The 16,822-nt window shown below is 40.9% G+C and overlaps 2 protein-coding genes across 4 annotated transcripts; both read right to left on the bottom strand.

Annotated features, from left to right (window-relative positions):
* Nucleotides 1–909: 909 nt before the first annotated feature.
* On the bottom strand, nucleotides 910–6,561 carry LOC146661446 (uncharacterized). Of its 2 annotated transcripts, none has more exons than XM_085421558.1 (7): nucleotides 6,548–6,561; nucleotides 4,847–4,965; nucleotides 4,576–4,764; nucleotides 3,833–3,985; nucleotides 2,239–2,397; nucleotides 1,696–1,791; nucleotides 910–1,617 (listed from the first exon to the last, which is right to left on the bottom strand). In XM_085421558.1, exons 4-7 carry the CDS (start codon nucleotides 3,953–3,955, stop codon nucleotides 1,297–1,299), a joined length of 699 nt encoding a protein of 232 aa, XP_085277684.1. In that variant the 5' UTR covers nucleotides 3,956–3,985; nucleotides 4,576–4,764; nucleotides 4,847–4,965; nucleotides 6,548–6,561; the 3' UTR covers nucleotides 910–1,296. The 2 variants fall into 2 exon arrangements, with proteins under 2 accessions (XP_085277684.1, XP_085277682.1); XM_085421556.1 differs by lacking the exon at nucleotides 6,548–6,561 and adding an exon at nucleotides 5,957–6,026.
* Nucleotides 6,562–9,851: 3,290 nt separating this feature from the next.
* LOC146661445 (GTPase IMAP family member 9-like) lies at nucleotides 9,852–14,498 on the bottom strand. 2 transcript variants are annotated; one of them, XM_085421544.1, is made up of 3 exons: nucleotides 14,364–14,427; nucleotides 12,429–12,686; nucleotides 9,852–11,003 (listed from the first exon to the last, which is right to left on the bottom strand). In XM_085421544.1, the coding sequence occupies exon 3, from the start codon at nucleotides 10,978–10,980 to the stop codon at nucleotides 10,189–10,191; it is 792 nt and encodes a 263-aa protein (XP_085277670.1). In that variant the 5' UTR covers nucleotides 10,981–11,003; nucleotides 12,429–12,686; nucleotides 14,364–14,427; the 3' UTR covers nucleotides 9,852–10,188. The 2 variants fall into 2 exon arrangements, with proteins under 2 accessions (XP_085277670.1, XP_085277669.1); XM_085421543.1 differs by lacking the exon at nucleotides 12,429–12,686 and having other exon boundaries at nucleotides 14,364–14,498.
* Nucleotides 14,499–16,822: the final 2,324 nt, after the last annotated feature.

Raw genomic sequence — 16,822 nt, 5'->3', positions numbered from 1 at the left:
TACCTGCTTCATGCCCTGGAGGACGGGGCTGTGGCCCCCCCACACCCTCTAGCAGATTATTACATGAAGGAACCTTTTAAAAAACAAAAAACAAGCGCGTCCATGCTCACAGGTGTACACACGGGTGATCACACCCACAAACTACACCCTTTTTGGCTCCTACCTCAAAGCACACTGTGTTCTGTTGATCTTATGTGCTGCACAATAATGTTTAACATTTAGTATTTACTGTCATATTCCCATATATCATTGTGATGTTGTTTATTCTATTACTCTTGTTCTCTTCTGCACTGTAAAAAAAAAAAAAACGTTGCTAAAACTTAAAAACTCAAGGCAACCGACTGCATTTACGTTTTTAGGTTCTGATGGATAACTTATAATTTCAAGTTTAGGTGATAAGTTGCTTTAGCTAATGTTTTTGTGTTGACAAAATTAATAATTGTCCTTTTTCTCAACTCATATTTTATTGTTTTTGCAACGTATTTCCTAAAGTTTACACAACATATTTTTTTTTGTTTTGCCAATCAATTTCCTAAAGTTTAGAAAAAGTATCTTTCATAGTTTTCATGAGGTGCTCCCTGTTGTACCAATGAATGTTTACACAGTTGATTTTCAAATAACTTTGTGTTCAAACACAACTGCACCACTGACAATGTTGACTTTTGAGATCAGCCATTTTTAACATACTGACAACATTCAGCCACAAATAAAGTCCTTCCAAAAACACAAAAAAAGTCAAATTTTTGTAACAAATGTTACTCATCCAATTTTAAAGGTGGTGTTGTCAGACAGAATATCAAACCTATCTTGATAGATAGTCACTAACAAACAGATTCAAAACATCAGATGGCAGGATGTGAACAACTTCCTGGTTTCCATACAGCTAACAACTTTCAAACAAAATTTCCACCACTTGTCTTTTAATAGTAATGGTATCAACACTCCAATTTCCTGTGAAGTTCAGTATCGCGCCACATTTGTTATAAAACTAGTACAAATGTACCTAAAACCAGATTATAAAAACTGTTTAAAACAGCTCAAGTTAGAATAAAACCTTTCAACATTTTATAATAACATGTTATACATGAAATCTGCAATCAGCCATGCAAGCTACATTAAGTAAAGTTAGAACAGAAGACATTGATTCAGAACTTTCTGCACCTTACCGTTTTCTTAAAGACAGAAATTAACTTTTTTCAGAGCAACTTGCCACGAAACCCAAAAACAGTAAATCAAAACAAATTGCCATTCTGTTTTACACAAGTTGCATTTGAGTTGAACATGTTGTCAAATAGGTTAGACTTTGGTTAAGAGCTTGGTTTTGAAGCTTCTTATCCTCTGGGAACAGGTAGATGTCAACTCCATAAAAATGTGTTGCACAGCTTCAAATGTGTACTTGAGTTCTTTGGGAAACTCCATGTTGAGCCCATAAAGTAGGCCAAACAGGTAGGCAAAGGCAGTGGGAAGGTCTGGCAGATCATCAAGAATAATGTCCTCTTCCAAAACAATGGCAGTGTTGACCACTGTGGACTGCGAGTTGGGTCCCACGTAGTCCTCCAGAACAGTGAGGATGCCCACCGTAACACCTCGGGTTGCCCTCTCAACTGGATCTGTATCCTATGCAAAATAAAAAACAACAGTACATATAAGTCTCTGAAAACCAAAACTGAAGATTGAGTAGATTTGCATACTCACCAGACATGTTAAGAAGAGTTTGGTCTCGTCGTCGCGAACAAATATCGGTAACCCTTCCAAACTGATGGTTTGTCGATGCTGGACTATGTTTGAGACCTAAAACAAGGAAATCAAATAAGACTCAGTCTCATTTATAAACCTACCATTTTGTTTTTAAAACACATTAAGTGTTGTTGCTAAAAATACAGCCTTAAGAAATAAGAGGTTGAAATGAGTTATTACAGATAATTGGTCATGTTTTTGTCAGTTTTTTTTTATTTATTTATTTTTTAAGTAATTTTGATGTGCAACAAATGTAGCACACTTATTACAACATTTATAACAAAAAGTGCCATGAGTGGGATGAGAGTTGAACTGTCTGTCATTACCTGCAATCTGCCAAACACAGCGCTGCTTGTTAGCTTATAATCCCATTCAGGACACACTTTTTGAAAACTAACAATTTTTACATCAATTTAGTAAATATTTAATAAAGTATCTTTCGTTACAGTGGGAACTTCAGGTTCCTCATAAACCAGACACAAATACATTTTTATATATTACCTGTTCATCAAACTTCTGCAACAGGGAATCCATGTCATTGCGGAAAGCAGCTTTTCTAATTCGATACAGCTTAATCAGCCGAAGTGAGTAAGTGTCGAGGGCAGTCATGAAGGTCCCCATGAGATCCTTGGTGGTAATGCGTGAGAATTCCGCACAAATCTACAAAGCAACAAAAAAAATATAGAAGAAAACTTTTAAAGGTACATTATATAAAAATCACATTGTTTTCAAATTTGGTTAAAAGAGCTTAATTTCAAAACATTTAGTTAGTCTCGGTTGATCTATTGGTCAGGCCTTGATTGGATTTTTTTTTTTTCTTTTAGTGGTAGTGGTGGTACAAATTATAACTGACGTATTAAAAAAAAAAAACCCAAGAAAAATCTGATCGGCAGATTTTACAGTAAGTCTATAGAATACCTAATCAAATGTTGATAAGACAAAATAATGGTTTCAATTGTTACAGGATGTATTGCAGAAAAGAAATAAATCAATAAATTGTATTTTAAATTCATTGAAAAAATTCCATTAATTTTATAGTTATGTAAGAATGAAGTAAGAATAACATCCTGTGGTCAAATTTGTATACTTTCATAACACGTAAGTGACTTTCTCAATCCTGTTCTGTGAGTTTCATGGCTGTTGCCTGCTAAGGGTCAGCACCAAAAGATTCTAGATGCCCAGTGAAGACAAGTCATTGCGGCGACCGTGGTTCAGGGGGTTGGGAAGCTCATCTGTAACCGGAAGGATGCTGGTTCTATCCCCAGCTCTCTCTGTCCTGGTCGTTGTGTCCTTGGGCAAGACCCTTTACCCTACCGCTTACTGGTGTTGGCCAGAGGGGCCAGTGGCGCGATATGGCAGCGTCACTTCTGTCAGTCTACCCCAGGGCAGCTGTGGCTACAACGGTGGTTTCCCTGCACCGATGTGTGAATGTGAGAGTGAGTGAGTGAGTAGTGGAATTATAAAGCGCTTTGGGTGCCCAGAGAAGAGCGAAATAAAAGCAATCCGTTATTATACACAGCAAGTTGACAAGTAAATAGATTTCACTTCAATAGAGTTCATATTTTTAGAGCCAAGTATTTTTTTATATTTTACCACTAGCATTGTTAGCTCAACGGTAGCCTTCAACCTTTTCTACAAGATATTGGAGTGATACAAACAGATGCTTCTCAAGGGCACAAGAAATGGAGCTCACGTTCATTTACTCACCCAGACAAGTTTCGAGGCATTTGGAGTTGTTCAGAAGGAATTGTAAAGGTCCTATATCATGTAAAATCAACTTTTTGGAGCTTTTAAACACATTTTAATGTTATTTCCTTAGATTAAAATCCCTCCAGAGTGGTTTTTGGCTTAATTCAGGCATTTCTTAGTTGTCTCAGTGAATCCTTTCCCCATAACCGTGGCTCAGCTCTCTCTTGCAAAACGACTGACTCATAACATTGGGATTAAAATTTCTTTCTAACAACTCCAAATGCCTTGAAATTTTTCTGGGTGAATAAATGAACGTTTTCAATTTTAGAAATAAGACCACACTGGGGAAAAAGGGAAGAAGAAAAAAACGGAAGTTTTCCTTTAAATATTTAAGAGATTATCTTACCTGTTCTTTCAAGAAGAGAGCTGGCCATCTGAGCTGCATTTCCTTGACCAAGGGCTGCATCTCCACAACTTCTTTCCTCCTGAGAGAGAATGTGATGTCCATCTTTTGGGTGATGAGTGCCATGTTCTTATCCCTCTTCTTCACCTTTTGGTTCTGTTGAGATAATTAATGGGTTGGTTTTGAAAAGTGCATCATTTATATTTTTAATTACATCATCATCTGCCTCAATGTTCTGTTAAGCAAGCACCTGTTTGATTCTTTGAAATGAATGAACCTGAGAAAATTTTAAAATGTCACTAATTTCCTCAATAATTCTCTGCAAAGCACTTTTAGAAACATGTAACAATGTTTGCATGCATAGAAAAAGTCTAGCTATTTTATGTTCAAGACATTGGTAATCTACAAACTCATTGTCCTCTTTATCACTTGATGCTACACCTGAACCACTTGATAATGTCTCTGGCTCCTGAGAGGTATTTAAGGATTTATCAGGGGAGCTACTTTCACTAGGACATGCATTTGCATGAGAAATCAGTCTAATACAGTTTTTTATATCTTTTGAGTTTTTGTGCTTTCTGCTTGTGTGTGACGTAAAGGTTGTTAAATTGTTGGTAGCATAGTCACATTTTTGGAAAGGACAGGATACAGTCTGATTTTTTTTTAAGTGCCTTAAAATATGTGAAATAAATGTATGCTGTGAGCAGTTTTCCTTAAATTCACAAAAAAATGTTGAGATCTCCTGCCTTTTCTTAGCCCTGTTGTGTGATCTGCTGAGGTGAGACTTCAATGCCCCTCGTGTCCTAAACGAACAGACGCAGTCACTGTAAACACAGGGCAAATGAAATCCTCTTCTATGTCGTAGCTGGTGATGTCTTAAGAGTACTTCTTGGCTTGAACAGACAAAAGAGCAGAACTGGCACTGCATACAAAAGCTATAATGAGAAGAGAGGAGAGGACAGTGTCAACAATTCAAAAGAAACCTGAATTAATCTCAAATTACCAAAGTTACATTACCTGATAATGTGTTTGGGGCGGGGGGCAGGCACTCCTGTTCTGATTCCTCTCCTTACCAACTCCTCATCAGTCCCTCATAAATCAGGACAAGCAGTGGTCTGGAGTTGGCTTTTAATTCTCTAAATAAATAAAAATAGCAATTAGTTTTAAAATAAAATACCAGCTTCCTGACATTACTTAAGAATTTTTTTGGCTCACTAAAGTGAGCTGATTCTGCCTTGTAAAATGCCATGTGAAACACAGTAAAACAAATAATTTACAAAACATACATTACATCAAATGTTTAATTTATTTAATTTATTATTAACAAATTGTATTCTACATGGAATGCACCAACAGTATACTGGGATGTATTATGTAAGCCAAGGATAATTTTGTGTGATTGGTTTTACAACTTAGAATGACAAACATTGGATTGAGAGTATGAGTGGGATAAAACTCCTTAAGCATCTGTTTAAATTATCAGTGCATTTATTAATGGTGCTCCATAAATAAACCAAAACAATGTTGTTTTGTGCATAACAAAAAGCTCACAATTGTGCGATCAAAATGTAAACTAAAAGATGCTGAGCATAATAACAAAGACAGATTTTGCAGCTGCTCTGTTTCCAAGTTCTACTGCGTGACTGACAGCCTGGAGTTTGAAATTCTCTTTGTAACCGTGTCTCTTACAGGCGCCATTTATGGTCCTTACACGCATAATATGGTAATATTACGTTGAAGCAGAGTAGTATCACTCTGCGAGGCTCCTCGGTAGCCGTAATGCTCCAACAATCCATCAAGCAGTGCAGCTTCATAGCTTACCAAAGTCGTACCAAAACATTTTTTGACATATTTTTTTAAGCTGTGTACCACATAAAATTGGTTCGAGGTCAGTAAGCACAACCAGAATTCATACATAAGGCAGACTGTCGATTTTTGAGATGAAAGGATTTTAGGCCGTGCGTCAACGCGTTAGCCCGGTTAGCTCACTAACGCCACCCAGCCCCACGCACGGGGTGATCCGCGGTAACTAGTTAACGGAGATTTGCCCCGTTAATGCAGTTATGGCATTAACTTTACGCTGACAGTACTAAAATAGTCATCTTCAAATGTTTTCTTTTTACCGACCAGCTCCTCTTTGATAGCTGCCGTGTCCATCTTGTCGTTGCCTGCAGGTGAAGCGATGGGGGAGGGGGAGTTGTGTTCAGTGAAGGAGAGAGGCGGAGTAACACAGCGTAGAGACAAAAGTGGACGAAAGAGAGGCAAACTTGCGGCTCCACGAGTATAATGATAATGTAGACTATATCGATATAAACTATATTGTCACATCTCATATTTCATTTAGTGGAGCTCGCTGGCCATGAGGACTCCACCACCCCGTTCACACAGAAACTAAAGCACACATTTTATTGGCTAGAAGTGATTGAACAAATTAAACGACATGGCAGCAGGCGCCCCCGAACTTTATTTTATTTTATTTTATTTAAATAGCGGCGGGGGGTTGCTGCCGTTGGTCATGAGTGAGCCAGCCTATTTTGTTTCGTTCGGTGGTATGGCGGCCACAGACTGCACTTCATGAAATACGCATAGGGGGTGTCGCGGAGGCTTGTCAGATATGAGCGCGCCTCTTTAGTAGCGAAGTTTGTCGGATTTTCATTGTTTTGTGACATGGCACGTAGTTTGTGACATGGAATCTTAAATGATATAGTAAACACATACCCATAAGCCACAAGGCTTCTTAGCCAAGAAAGTAATGCTATGCTAAGTTTCGGAAAAATACGAAGAACTTCAGTTGTGATATTTCTAACAGACAAATTGAGACTGTTCAAACATATACTGTCTGATATAATAAAAGAAACATTACTTGCCTTTAGAAACTTGAGATGAACGATCTATCCAGCTCCTAGCCTCACGTTCTCATTAAGGCAGACGGGCAGGTGGCTTTCAGTCCTTGCAAAAGCGCAAAGTAGACCCCGTAGCATCCAAAAATATGAGATGCGCATGCGTACTCAGGCACAGAAAGGCGCCAACAGCGTCAACTCATGTAAAACTTGAATTCATTCATTTTGCCAGCAATAAATTTCATCTGAGACCAACTTTTGCTCCAAAACGTTAAATGATTAGTTGAAACCCTTAATGTATTTGAGTTTATGGGCCAACTGAACTTTTATTGTTGAATTGTGAAAGAAATGACTGTAAGCTCAACAACTGCAAGTTTGATTTTTTACAGTGTGCTTGCTTTCTTTTTTCTTTCTCAGCAGGTGATCCAGGTGATTGATATATGCATTTTTTTTCTCTGCCCGTTCTGTTGGTTTTTGTCTTTTGCCCTTCTCCCCCGTCCCTCTTCTCAGCTGTTTCTCTTTCCCTCTTTCTTTCTCCCCTTCTTTCCCCCAGTCAAATCTGTCCCGTATTCAGTAAGTGAAAATAAAATAAACAATAAAAGGTGAATCAAATGGGCCATTACGGCAAGGCTGGGATGGTCAGTTTGGTAAAGTAAATCCGTTGGGCATCTTTCTTTGCCTTTAGACAACAAGTCTGATGCAAAGGAGCCAAACGGGACAGGCCAAAAAAAAAAAAAAAAAAAAAAAAAAAAAAAAAAAAGGAAATACTTGGACATCCTTGAAAACAAAAAAAAAAATACTACATTTTCCACGAAAATGACATCACTTCCGGTTTCGGGCAGGTAATGGCGGAAATGTGATTGTTCGCGCTGACGTCTATTCCAATGTAGGAAGTGTTACGAACAGCTGATCGGATCGGCAAAGCGTGTTTATGTTTTTGTTCCTGCAAGCGCTTTGATGCAGTTTTTGCAAAGCTATATGTGGAAGGAAACCATGACCGAGGACAAGCTGATGACATGAGATGTAAGTACAACTCCTCCGATTTCATATGCAAAAAAAATTATTGCGCTAGCTTAGTGGTTCCGGTTCTACGGGGATTTAAAAATAGCTACGCATTCCCATATATCATTGTGATGTTGTTTATTCTATTACTCTTGTTCTCTTCTGCTTGTTTTCTTTTTTCTTTCTCAGCAGGTGATCCAGGTGATCGATATATTCATTTTCTTTTTCTTTTTTTTTCTTTTTCTGCCCGTTCTGTTGGTTTTTGTTTTTTGCCCTTCTCCCCCGTCCCTCTTCTCAGCTGTTTCTCTTTCTTTCTCCCCTTCTTTCCCCCAGTCAAGTCTGTCCCGTATTCAGTAAGTGAAAATAAAATAAACAATAAAAGGTGAATCAAATGGACCATTACGGCAAGGCTGGGATGGTCAATTTGGTAAAGTAAATCCGTTGGGCATCTTTCTTTGCCTTTAGACAACAATTCTGATGCAAAAGAGCCAAACGGGACAGGCAAAAAAAAAAAAATAGCTACGCAAAACGGATCGTGCCCGTGCCGACCGGCTTTAAAGGGTTAAAGTACAATCCTTAATGTTTTCTGTGTGTGTGGTGGGGGGCGCCAGAGGGAGTGTTCGCCCAGGGCGCCAAACAGGCTAGGACCGCCACTGGGTGGAAGAAAAGTCTAAACGCAATTGTTATCAACAAATGTAGCATATTTGCAGCTCTGGAGGCCAGGATTACTGAATTGGAGACTCGGCTTCGCACCCTTCATTCACCCATAGCTAGCCAGGCCCCTGTAGCTGGTGCAGCCGAAGATAGCGTAGGCCCGCTAGCTGTTCCCCGGCAGACCCCAAGCAGCTGGGGAAAGAGGGCGGCTGGGTGACGGTGAGGAGGAAGCATAGTCCTAAACAGAAGCCCCAGATACACCACCAACCCGTTCATGTGTCTAACCGTTTTTCCCTACTCGGCGACACACCCGCCGGGGGTCAAACTCTGGTAATTGGTGATTCTGTTCTCAGACATGTGAAGCTACAGACACCGGCAATCATAGTCAATTGTCTTCCAGGGGCAAGAGCAGGCGACATTGAAGGAAATTTAAAACTGCTGGCTAAGGGTAAGCGTAAATTCAGTAAGATCATAATTCACGTCGGCAGTAATGACACCCGGTTACGCCAATCGGAGGTCACTAAAATCACTATTGAATCGGTGTGCAACTTTGCCAAAACAATGTCGGACTCTGTAGTTTTCTCTGGTCCCCTCCCCAATCAGACCAGGAGTGACATGTTTAGCCGCATGTTCTCCTTAAATTGCTGGCTGTCTGAGTGGTGTCCCAGAAACGATGTGGGCTTCATAGATAATTGGCAAACCTTCTGGAGGAAACCTGGTCTTGTTAGGAGAGACGGCATCCATCCCACTTTGGATGGAGCAGCTCTCATTTCTAGAAATATGGACAAATTTATTAAACCCCCCCCCCCCCCCCCCAAAATATAAAAATAAATAAATAAAATAACTGTCTTTACTCAAGGAGTTCCACATCTGGGTCCATTCAAACCCTGAGACCCTTCCGTGTGCACAGGGGGAATCTGCTCTCATCTGTGAACAGCACTCGGTGGTGGACCTGTCAGTTCTGACAGGCTATAGCAAATGCAAACTGGGGACAAATATAGGATATTGGTTCCTCAAGTCACCCTCATGAAGTCTGTTTCTGATTGGTTGGTTAGAAAAGGACTACTGGAGGTCATTTTGCAGTTCCGCCAGTGTAATCCTGCTCGTCCTTGTGCAAAGCCGCAGATATTGGTCCTGTTGATCAGTTGAGGGCCTTTTATGGCTCTGTGCAGCTCTCTCAGTCTCATTGTCCTGGAGTTTTGACCAAGCATTTTGAGGTGGTTTTCTTGGACTCAAAGTTTTGTTTTTTGGATTTCAAAAATGGTTTGAAGTGCATGCTCTGCATTATTTTGTTCTCAGTTCAGTATTTGCTAGTGCGTCTGAGTTTTTTTAAAATATATATATCTATATATTCTAGTTCACGGGTTCTCAGTGATTTGTCCTGAGCATATGTAAGTAAGTATTTACATGCCATCCTGAGGAGCTGGACTACCTGTTAAACCTCTGTACCACCTCATGCCAATGCAAGAAAAAAAAAGTCAAGGAAGAAAAAAGAAAAATCAACAGTGACATCAAAGACCTGAAGTAAGTTTAATATCACCCTCTGTGTCTCTGTGGTTTTTGCAAGCCGTAACCAATTTACAATTAGATTTACAGAAATCACAAATGCAAAGTATGAAAGGAGTAGAATAATTTCTGTACCTTTTACACATGAGAAATCAAGGAAAAATGTTTTCCCACTAATAAAAGTGACATTAAATACATACATACATACACATTGAGATCAGGAGCACCGCAGACAGTCATCTGAAAGTTAGAAGTCACTAATAATGACGATCATCAGCTCCCAAATACACACTGAGTAACCTTGTTGTAAAGAACTCCCACAAAAACTCTCAAATCGTGATTAAATACCAACAGTTTTCACAGTATAACGCATTCTCCTTGTTTCATTGCCACAACAGCAATTGCCACTCCTGCTCCCAGGGCTGATCCCACTGGTCCTAATATGAATCCAACACCTGCTCCTATCCCAGCAGCCTTCAGGAACTTCGCCCGTCTTCTCGCTTCTTCTTCTCCCATGTCTGGATTTGCTTTCCGAAGTCGTTTCATCTCTTCTCTGATGGCTCTCTCAGCTTCCTGCAGCATGTCATTGGTGTAGTATGTTGCTCCGTTTCTCTGAACCATGGTGTTGATCTTCTCCAGCAGCTCTTTGACCTGAGAGCGATCCTCACTCTTGTTGTTAAAAACATGATATCTTCCTCCGCACTGATTGATGAAGCGATGCAGAGGCCGATTTCCACTGATTGAGCTGTAGATGTCGACTCCGTCTTGCAGGTTGTCTCCATACGTGAACAAGACCATAATATAACGTGCTGCATCTTCTCCAAACATCTTCTGAAGAATTTTAATCGTTTCTTCTTCTTCGCTTGTGAATCTGGTCGACTGGATCACAACCAGAAACACATGAGGACCAGGAGCAGCAAAGGTGATGCATCTAACAATCTGTGTAACCACCTGATCTACAGACAGGGTGGTGTCAAATAGACCTGGAGTATCAACCACAGTCAGTGTATGACCATCCACCTGGGCTGTTTCTTGCTGACACTCCAATGTTACAGAAGAAAAAGAAGAAAAAGACTGAAAAGCTTCTCTTCCTAAGATGGTGTTTCCCGCTGCACTCTTCCCTACTCCAGCTTTCCCAAGCAGCACCATCCTCAGGTGGAGGTCCTTTGCATCTGTTGAAGAAGATAAATAGATAAGGTTAGTTGGCCTTCCTGAGGCAGCTCACCACAATCGGACAGTGTGGACTTTGTGTGTAGACGTGATTCAGCCTCAACCTTGGCAGATTAGTGTCTCTGTGGCTGTTTCTGGTGCATCGTTATGCATGATTCTGAATATTAAGTATGTTTTAATTGTTAAACACAGAATAGTCATGATTTATATGTGATTTTGCTGATAGTCACTGATCAGAATATTATCGGGTGTAAGTTTAACCAATATAAAAAATAAGAAAATATCCATCGGCCATCTTTTTGTGCTCGTCTCAGGCCGGGTCACGGGACCAGCAGCATTAGCAGAGAAGCCTAGACCTTCCTCACCCCAGCCACCTCCTGCAGCTTGTCCACGGGGACACCAAGGCATTCCCAGGCCAGCCGAGGTCCCCCCCAGGACCTCTTCCCTGTGGGACATGCCCTATACACCTGTCCCAGAAGGCATCCTAGTCAGATGTCCAACATACCTCAACTGGCTTGTATTCCTGTTCTTGTTCTTTCGGTCACTACCCAAAACTTGCGACCATAGGTGATGGTAGGGACCCAGATCCACCGGTAAATCAAGAACTTTGCTTTTGTGCTCAAGACCCAGAGATTCTTAAACTCCTCTACTTGGAGTGAGGCATCCCTGACCCGGAGTGGGCACTCTGTGGGCTCCCGGCTGAGGACCATGGCCTCGGATTTGGAGGTGCTGATTCTCATTCTCACTGATTCCCACTTGGCTGCAAACTGTTCCAGTGTGATCTGGAGGGCATCACCTGATGAAGCCAACAGAACCACATTATGTGCGAAAAGCACAGATGAGGTTCTGAGACCACCCAAGTGGAGGCCTTCTGCCACATGGCTACTCTTCGAAATTCTGTCCATAAAAATTCTGAAGAGAACTGGTGACGAAGAGCAGCCCTGGCAGAGTCCAACAACCACCAGTAACAAATCCGACTTTTTGCCAGCTGTGCGGACCAAGCTCTTGCAATGGTTGTATAAGGCTCAAGTGGCTCAGTGAGCCAGACAGCCCATATTCCTGAAGCACCTCCCACAGAGCACTCTGAGGGATACAGCTGAATGCCTTCTCCAAGTCCACAAAAACATGTAGACTGGTAGGACAAACAAACCTGAGGTTTGACTAACAGACGGACTCTCCTTTACAGCACCAGGCACAGACTTTCCTGGGGAAGTTGAGGAGTGTGATCCCCCTATAGTTTACCCCTTCTTAAAGATGGGAACCACCCCCCTACAACATCCAGAGGGTTCAGGAACTGAGGGCAAACCTCATCCACCCAGGGGCCCTACCACCAAGGACTCATTTAACTGCTTCAGTGACCTTACCCCACCAATGATTGGTGAGCCGTTCCCCTTGTCCCCAGATTCTGCTTCCTCTATTGGACATACCAGTGGGATTAAGGCGGTCCTCGAAGTATTCCTTTCACCACAAGGCAATTTCCTCAGTCAAAGTCAACAGCAACCTGCACTACATGGTGCCATGTGCACTTATGGACGCCCTTGCGTTCGAACATGGTCCTTGTAATGGACAAACTGTGGTTTGCACAGAAGTCCAGTAACAGAGCACCGCTGGGGTTCTGGATCCAGGCCTCACTGTCGTTGCCCACATGAGTGTTGAAGGCTCCTAGTAGGACACCTGGGGACAGTCTCCCATAAAGAGAACATAAGCAGAAAATGACTACAAACCATAATAAATCTCTTTGATGTTTGAATGCATTCAGATTTGTGAAATAAAAGCTTCCCTCAAAAGTAAAAACTAACAAGCCTGTTTTGAAAATGTAAAAGGAGTAAAAGACAATATATGACAGATATCTGAAGATTCAACAGAAAATAAAAAAGAAAATTTATTTTATGTCCAAAACAAATGTGTCACCCTGTTCGTTGGTGTGATAGGAAGGATTACATCTTTGATTGATTTTTGCTTCAGGGATCTACATTTGGCACAGTTACACAGAAAAACCTCATTTGTTTTGTAAATGACAGTAAATGAGATTTCAGCCCATTTTCTGATTGGTGCCGTATTAATAAGCTGATTTAAGCCGTTTAAATGTCCAGTCACCACATCTACATTTTCTGCATACTGATTAGTTTGCTCTTTTCTTCCACGTTGTGCAGTTTTCAGTCTTTTTTCCCTATGTACATTACAGATGCGGAGTAAAAATCCAAATCTTAAATCTTACCATCATGGTAGAATGACAGTACAGTTTCACTTTTAGGGTTTTACATATCAGGAGATAATTTCATGTTTAGGCTGTCCCACTTTAGTTCTAGTTAGTTTTGCCTCAGTGTCCATCTGCCTTTTGTTTTTTTACCAGCCTCTGATAAACGGCTCGCTGTTCGTTAAGTCATAGCTTTGCCTCCTTTTGGGTCCGCACCTGTAACTCCACACAGTCTGCAGCATCTGTCTCTGACAGCAGTTATGGATCAGTGTGACGTCATCAGTGTGTCTCATGTCTGCAGAGTAGTTTTAGTTCACTCTCCTGCCCAGAGATGCTTCAGCTCATTGAGGTTTGCAGCATTCATTCATGCAAAGCGCTCTAAGCTCTGCAGCAGCTCGGTTTGTTTTACAGCTGTTCTGTTGGAGATTTGCTGCTGTGCTTGGATCTTTGTCCTGTTGATGACACAGTTTGGTCCAAGCTTTAGCTGTAGGACAGACATCCACTCAAAGCCCAAATCATCGTCCTTCCACTGCGGTGCCCACAGTTCGTATGAGGTGTTTGGTTTCCTCCAAACGTGCTGCTGCTCATGATGGAGGAAACCCAAAATCCATGTTGGTCTTGCAACCTTTCCAAACCAGCCGCACTTCTTCAGTCTTTTTGTAATTGTGCTGTCGTGCAGCTCTTGGGTGTTCCTGTAAGCTTTGAACACGCTGACCTCTGGTTGAGTTTGCTGGATGTCCACGTTCAACATCAGAAAAATGCCATTGCCATTCCATTCCAACCATTCCATTGTTGTACCAACAAGGAAGAGAACGCTAACCACAAACTGGCTGAGCAGGTTTACTGTATGCGCATCAAAATAAATCTCCTAAATCAGTCTGTCACCGCTGCAGACACCAACCACGGTCTTTTATGGTTTGGTTCCTGCAAGCCATGTAAAATAAATCTGTTTCCAGCACTGCATGGAGCACATGTTTCAGGATTTTGAGCTTCAAACAAATGTTTCACAATAAAAACAACAGCAGGACAAGAGACATAGACACAGGACACAGAAATAACCAATCACAGTTCAGTTTAGCACGTAGGTCTTTTTAAACTTTTTATCATTTGCTATATAACGTTTGTCTAATCAGTAAATCAGGATAAAAGTTGTAAATGTACTTACGAGCTAGTGTGTTGGCCATGTTTGTTAAAAAGCTTTGCACTGCTGCTCTGTGCTGTACCGACGGGATTGGTCCTTCCTTTAATACAACTGTATCTAATGCAACAACAACACTTAGTTAAAGATGCTGCAGGGCAGGTTCCAAAGAGAAACCCGCTGTCATTGGCCAGCCACACAGTGATGTCACAGTATAAACAACCTGAAGTCCCAGAATGACGCTGAGCCTGAAATTTCTCTTTTAGAGGAAATCTTACCCTGGTTTAGTATCAGACAGACAGCAGGTCACGCCACGGGAAATCCATCAGCCCCACCTGACCCCTCAACATCACAGATTCTGGCCATATAACCTAAGGTATGTTTCATGGAGCCATGCAAAATTCATGTTCATGCAGGAAGGTATCTTCTCTGTTTTATTCCAGGAAGAGGAGCAGATAGAAGGCAAGGTTAGACATGAACAGAGAGAGGAGAAGATCCGGCAGGACTGCCACGTCGCTTCCAGAAGAATATAATAATAGTAGTCATAATAATACTTCTTTTTCTTGTAGCATAAAACTGTAGGGCCTGCTGCAGGGTCATCCTTCGTGTGAAGCAGACGGCTGATTTCCAGTGATGGGAATAACGGCGTTACAAGTAACAGCGTTACCAACGGCGTTACTTTTTTCAGTAACGAGTAATCTAACTAATTACTATTCCTATCGTTACAACACCGTTACCGTTACTAACAAGAAAATGCGGTTGCGTTACCGTTTTTCAACAGACGGCTGAAGCTGTGTTCAGCTCACTGCAGCTTATATCAGCTGCAGGAAGTAGCTGTAAGAATCAGGACGCTGCAGCTTTAAGCAGCTGCGCTCCTGCGGACGGTAACCATCACTTTCTGGCACAACAGCTGGAGCTCAGGGGGCAAAACAATCGCACGAGTGCTGCTGTTTGACTGAGGAAGAATAAAGGAGTCGTGGTCAATCACATGACCACTTACAGACAAAGCAACAAGGTGACATATACCAGTTTATAAACTGTGTTGATCGGACACATTTTTGATTTTATGTTTTTTGTCTGATTTTAGATCAGTTGTGTTAATACAGTAGTCAAAATGAAAACATGACTGTAAATTCAGACACGTGAGGCTGTGCTGAAAACAATGAGACCAAACAAGGTAAATAGTTTTTAAAGGTGAAATGTGGAGGAAACATCAAAAGTAGGTAAAAATGGCCGATTATACCCGGGACCCCAGAGGGTTAAATGTTTTTTTTCTAAGTAACGCAATAGTTACTTTTCAAGTAATTAATTACTTTTAGAATCTTGTGACTCAGTTACTAACTCAGTTACTTTTTTGAAGAAGTAACTAGTAACTATAATTAATTACTTTTTCAAAGTAACTTGCCCAACACTGCTGATTTTACACTGAGGTCCAGCGCTGTAAACTTGCAACTGCTGAAGCAAATGAAATCTTTTAAACGAAGGATCAATCAACCAATTATATCAAAATTAAATGGGAGACGGAGGCTAAAATCAACATATCAGAGGACAGTTGGTTAAATATATGCAGGACACAGATGGAAACTACTAGCTCAGGTTATTGGAGGGAATTCACGTGGAAAAATTTTATTAGGTGTTTTTATAAAACCCAAAATAAAATACAAACAAAAATGTCAACTGACAGATGGACACTGCTGGAGAAACTGTGGGGAAAACATGGCAGATCATTTCCATATATTTTGGAAAAGCCCAATAATCCTGTCATACTGGAGTGAATTGGTCGAATCAATTTACTTGGTGACTGGTCTCAAACTAAATTTGGATTTTTGTACTGTGTACTTGGGCGATATCCCATCAGCAGCCTCCTTAAAAGACAAACACTTGATAAACATCCTGTTGGGAGCTGGCAAAAAAGCGCTTACCAGGAGGTGGCTGGAGAAAGAGCCCCCAACAAAGAAAGATTGGATAGGAATAATGGAGGAAATATATAGAATGGAAAAACTTCCTTTTTTTTTTAACCTCAAAATGGACCAATTTCATAAAAACTGGAGGAAGTGGGAGAAATTTGTTGAAGGTGGTAACGTGGGATGAGATCTTCACGCAACTACTGGAAGAAGGAAGGTCTGCTAAGGACGTTTTATTTTATTTATTTTATTTTTTTTAAGGTAGTTTTTAAAAGAGACTGGAAATACCCTTCCGAATATGATCAGGGATGGACTGTAAAGTGCTGAGTGGACAGTAGTAAAAACCTAACGACATGGGACCTGTAAAAAGGTGGAGGGGAGCTCCCCCAGACCGAGCAGATCTGCGGATTTCACTGAGCCACTATGTTATTGTTAGTGCGTAGTATCTTTGTTTGTTTGGTTGGTTTTTTGTTTTGTTATTTTTGGGTTTTTTTGTTTGTGTGTATTGCTAAATTAAAGTACCTTTTTATAAAAGAGCTTATGAGGTTCTCAGTGGCAGAATATAATCTGCAATAAGACGTT

Source organism: Rhamphochromis longiceps, linkage group LG10 (assembly GCF_057381845.1).
Source record: "Rhamphochromis longiceps isolate RC_006_pf linkage group LG10, R_longiceps_female_GT1.1, whole genome shotgun sequence".
Classification (NCBI taxonomy): domain Eukaryota; kingdom Metazoa; phylum Chordata; class Actinopteri; order Cichliformes; family Cichlidae; genus Rhamphochromis; species Rhamphochromis longiceps.
The sequence above is the reverse complement of the archived record's forward strand: the minus strand, read 5'-3'. Positions and strand labels throughout refer to the sequence as shown.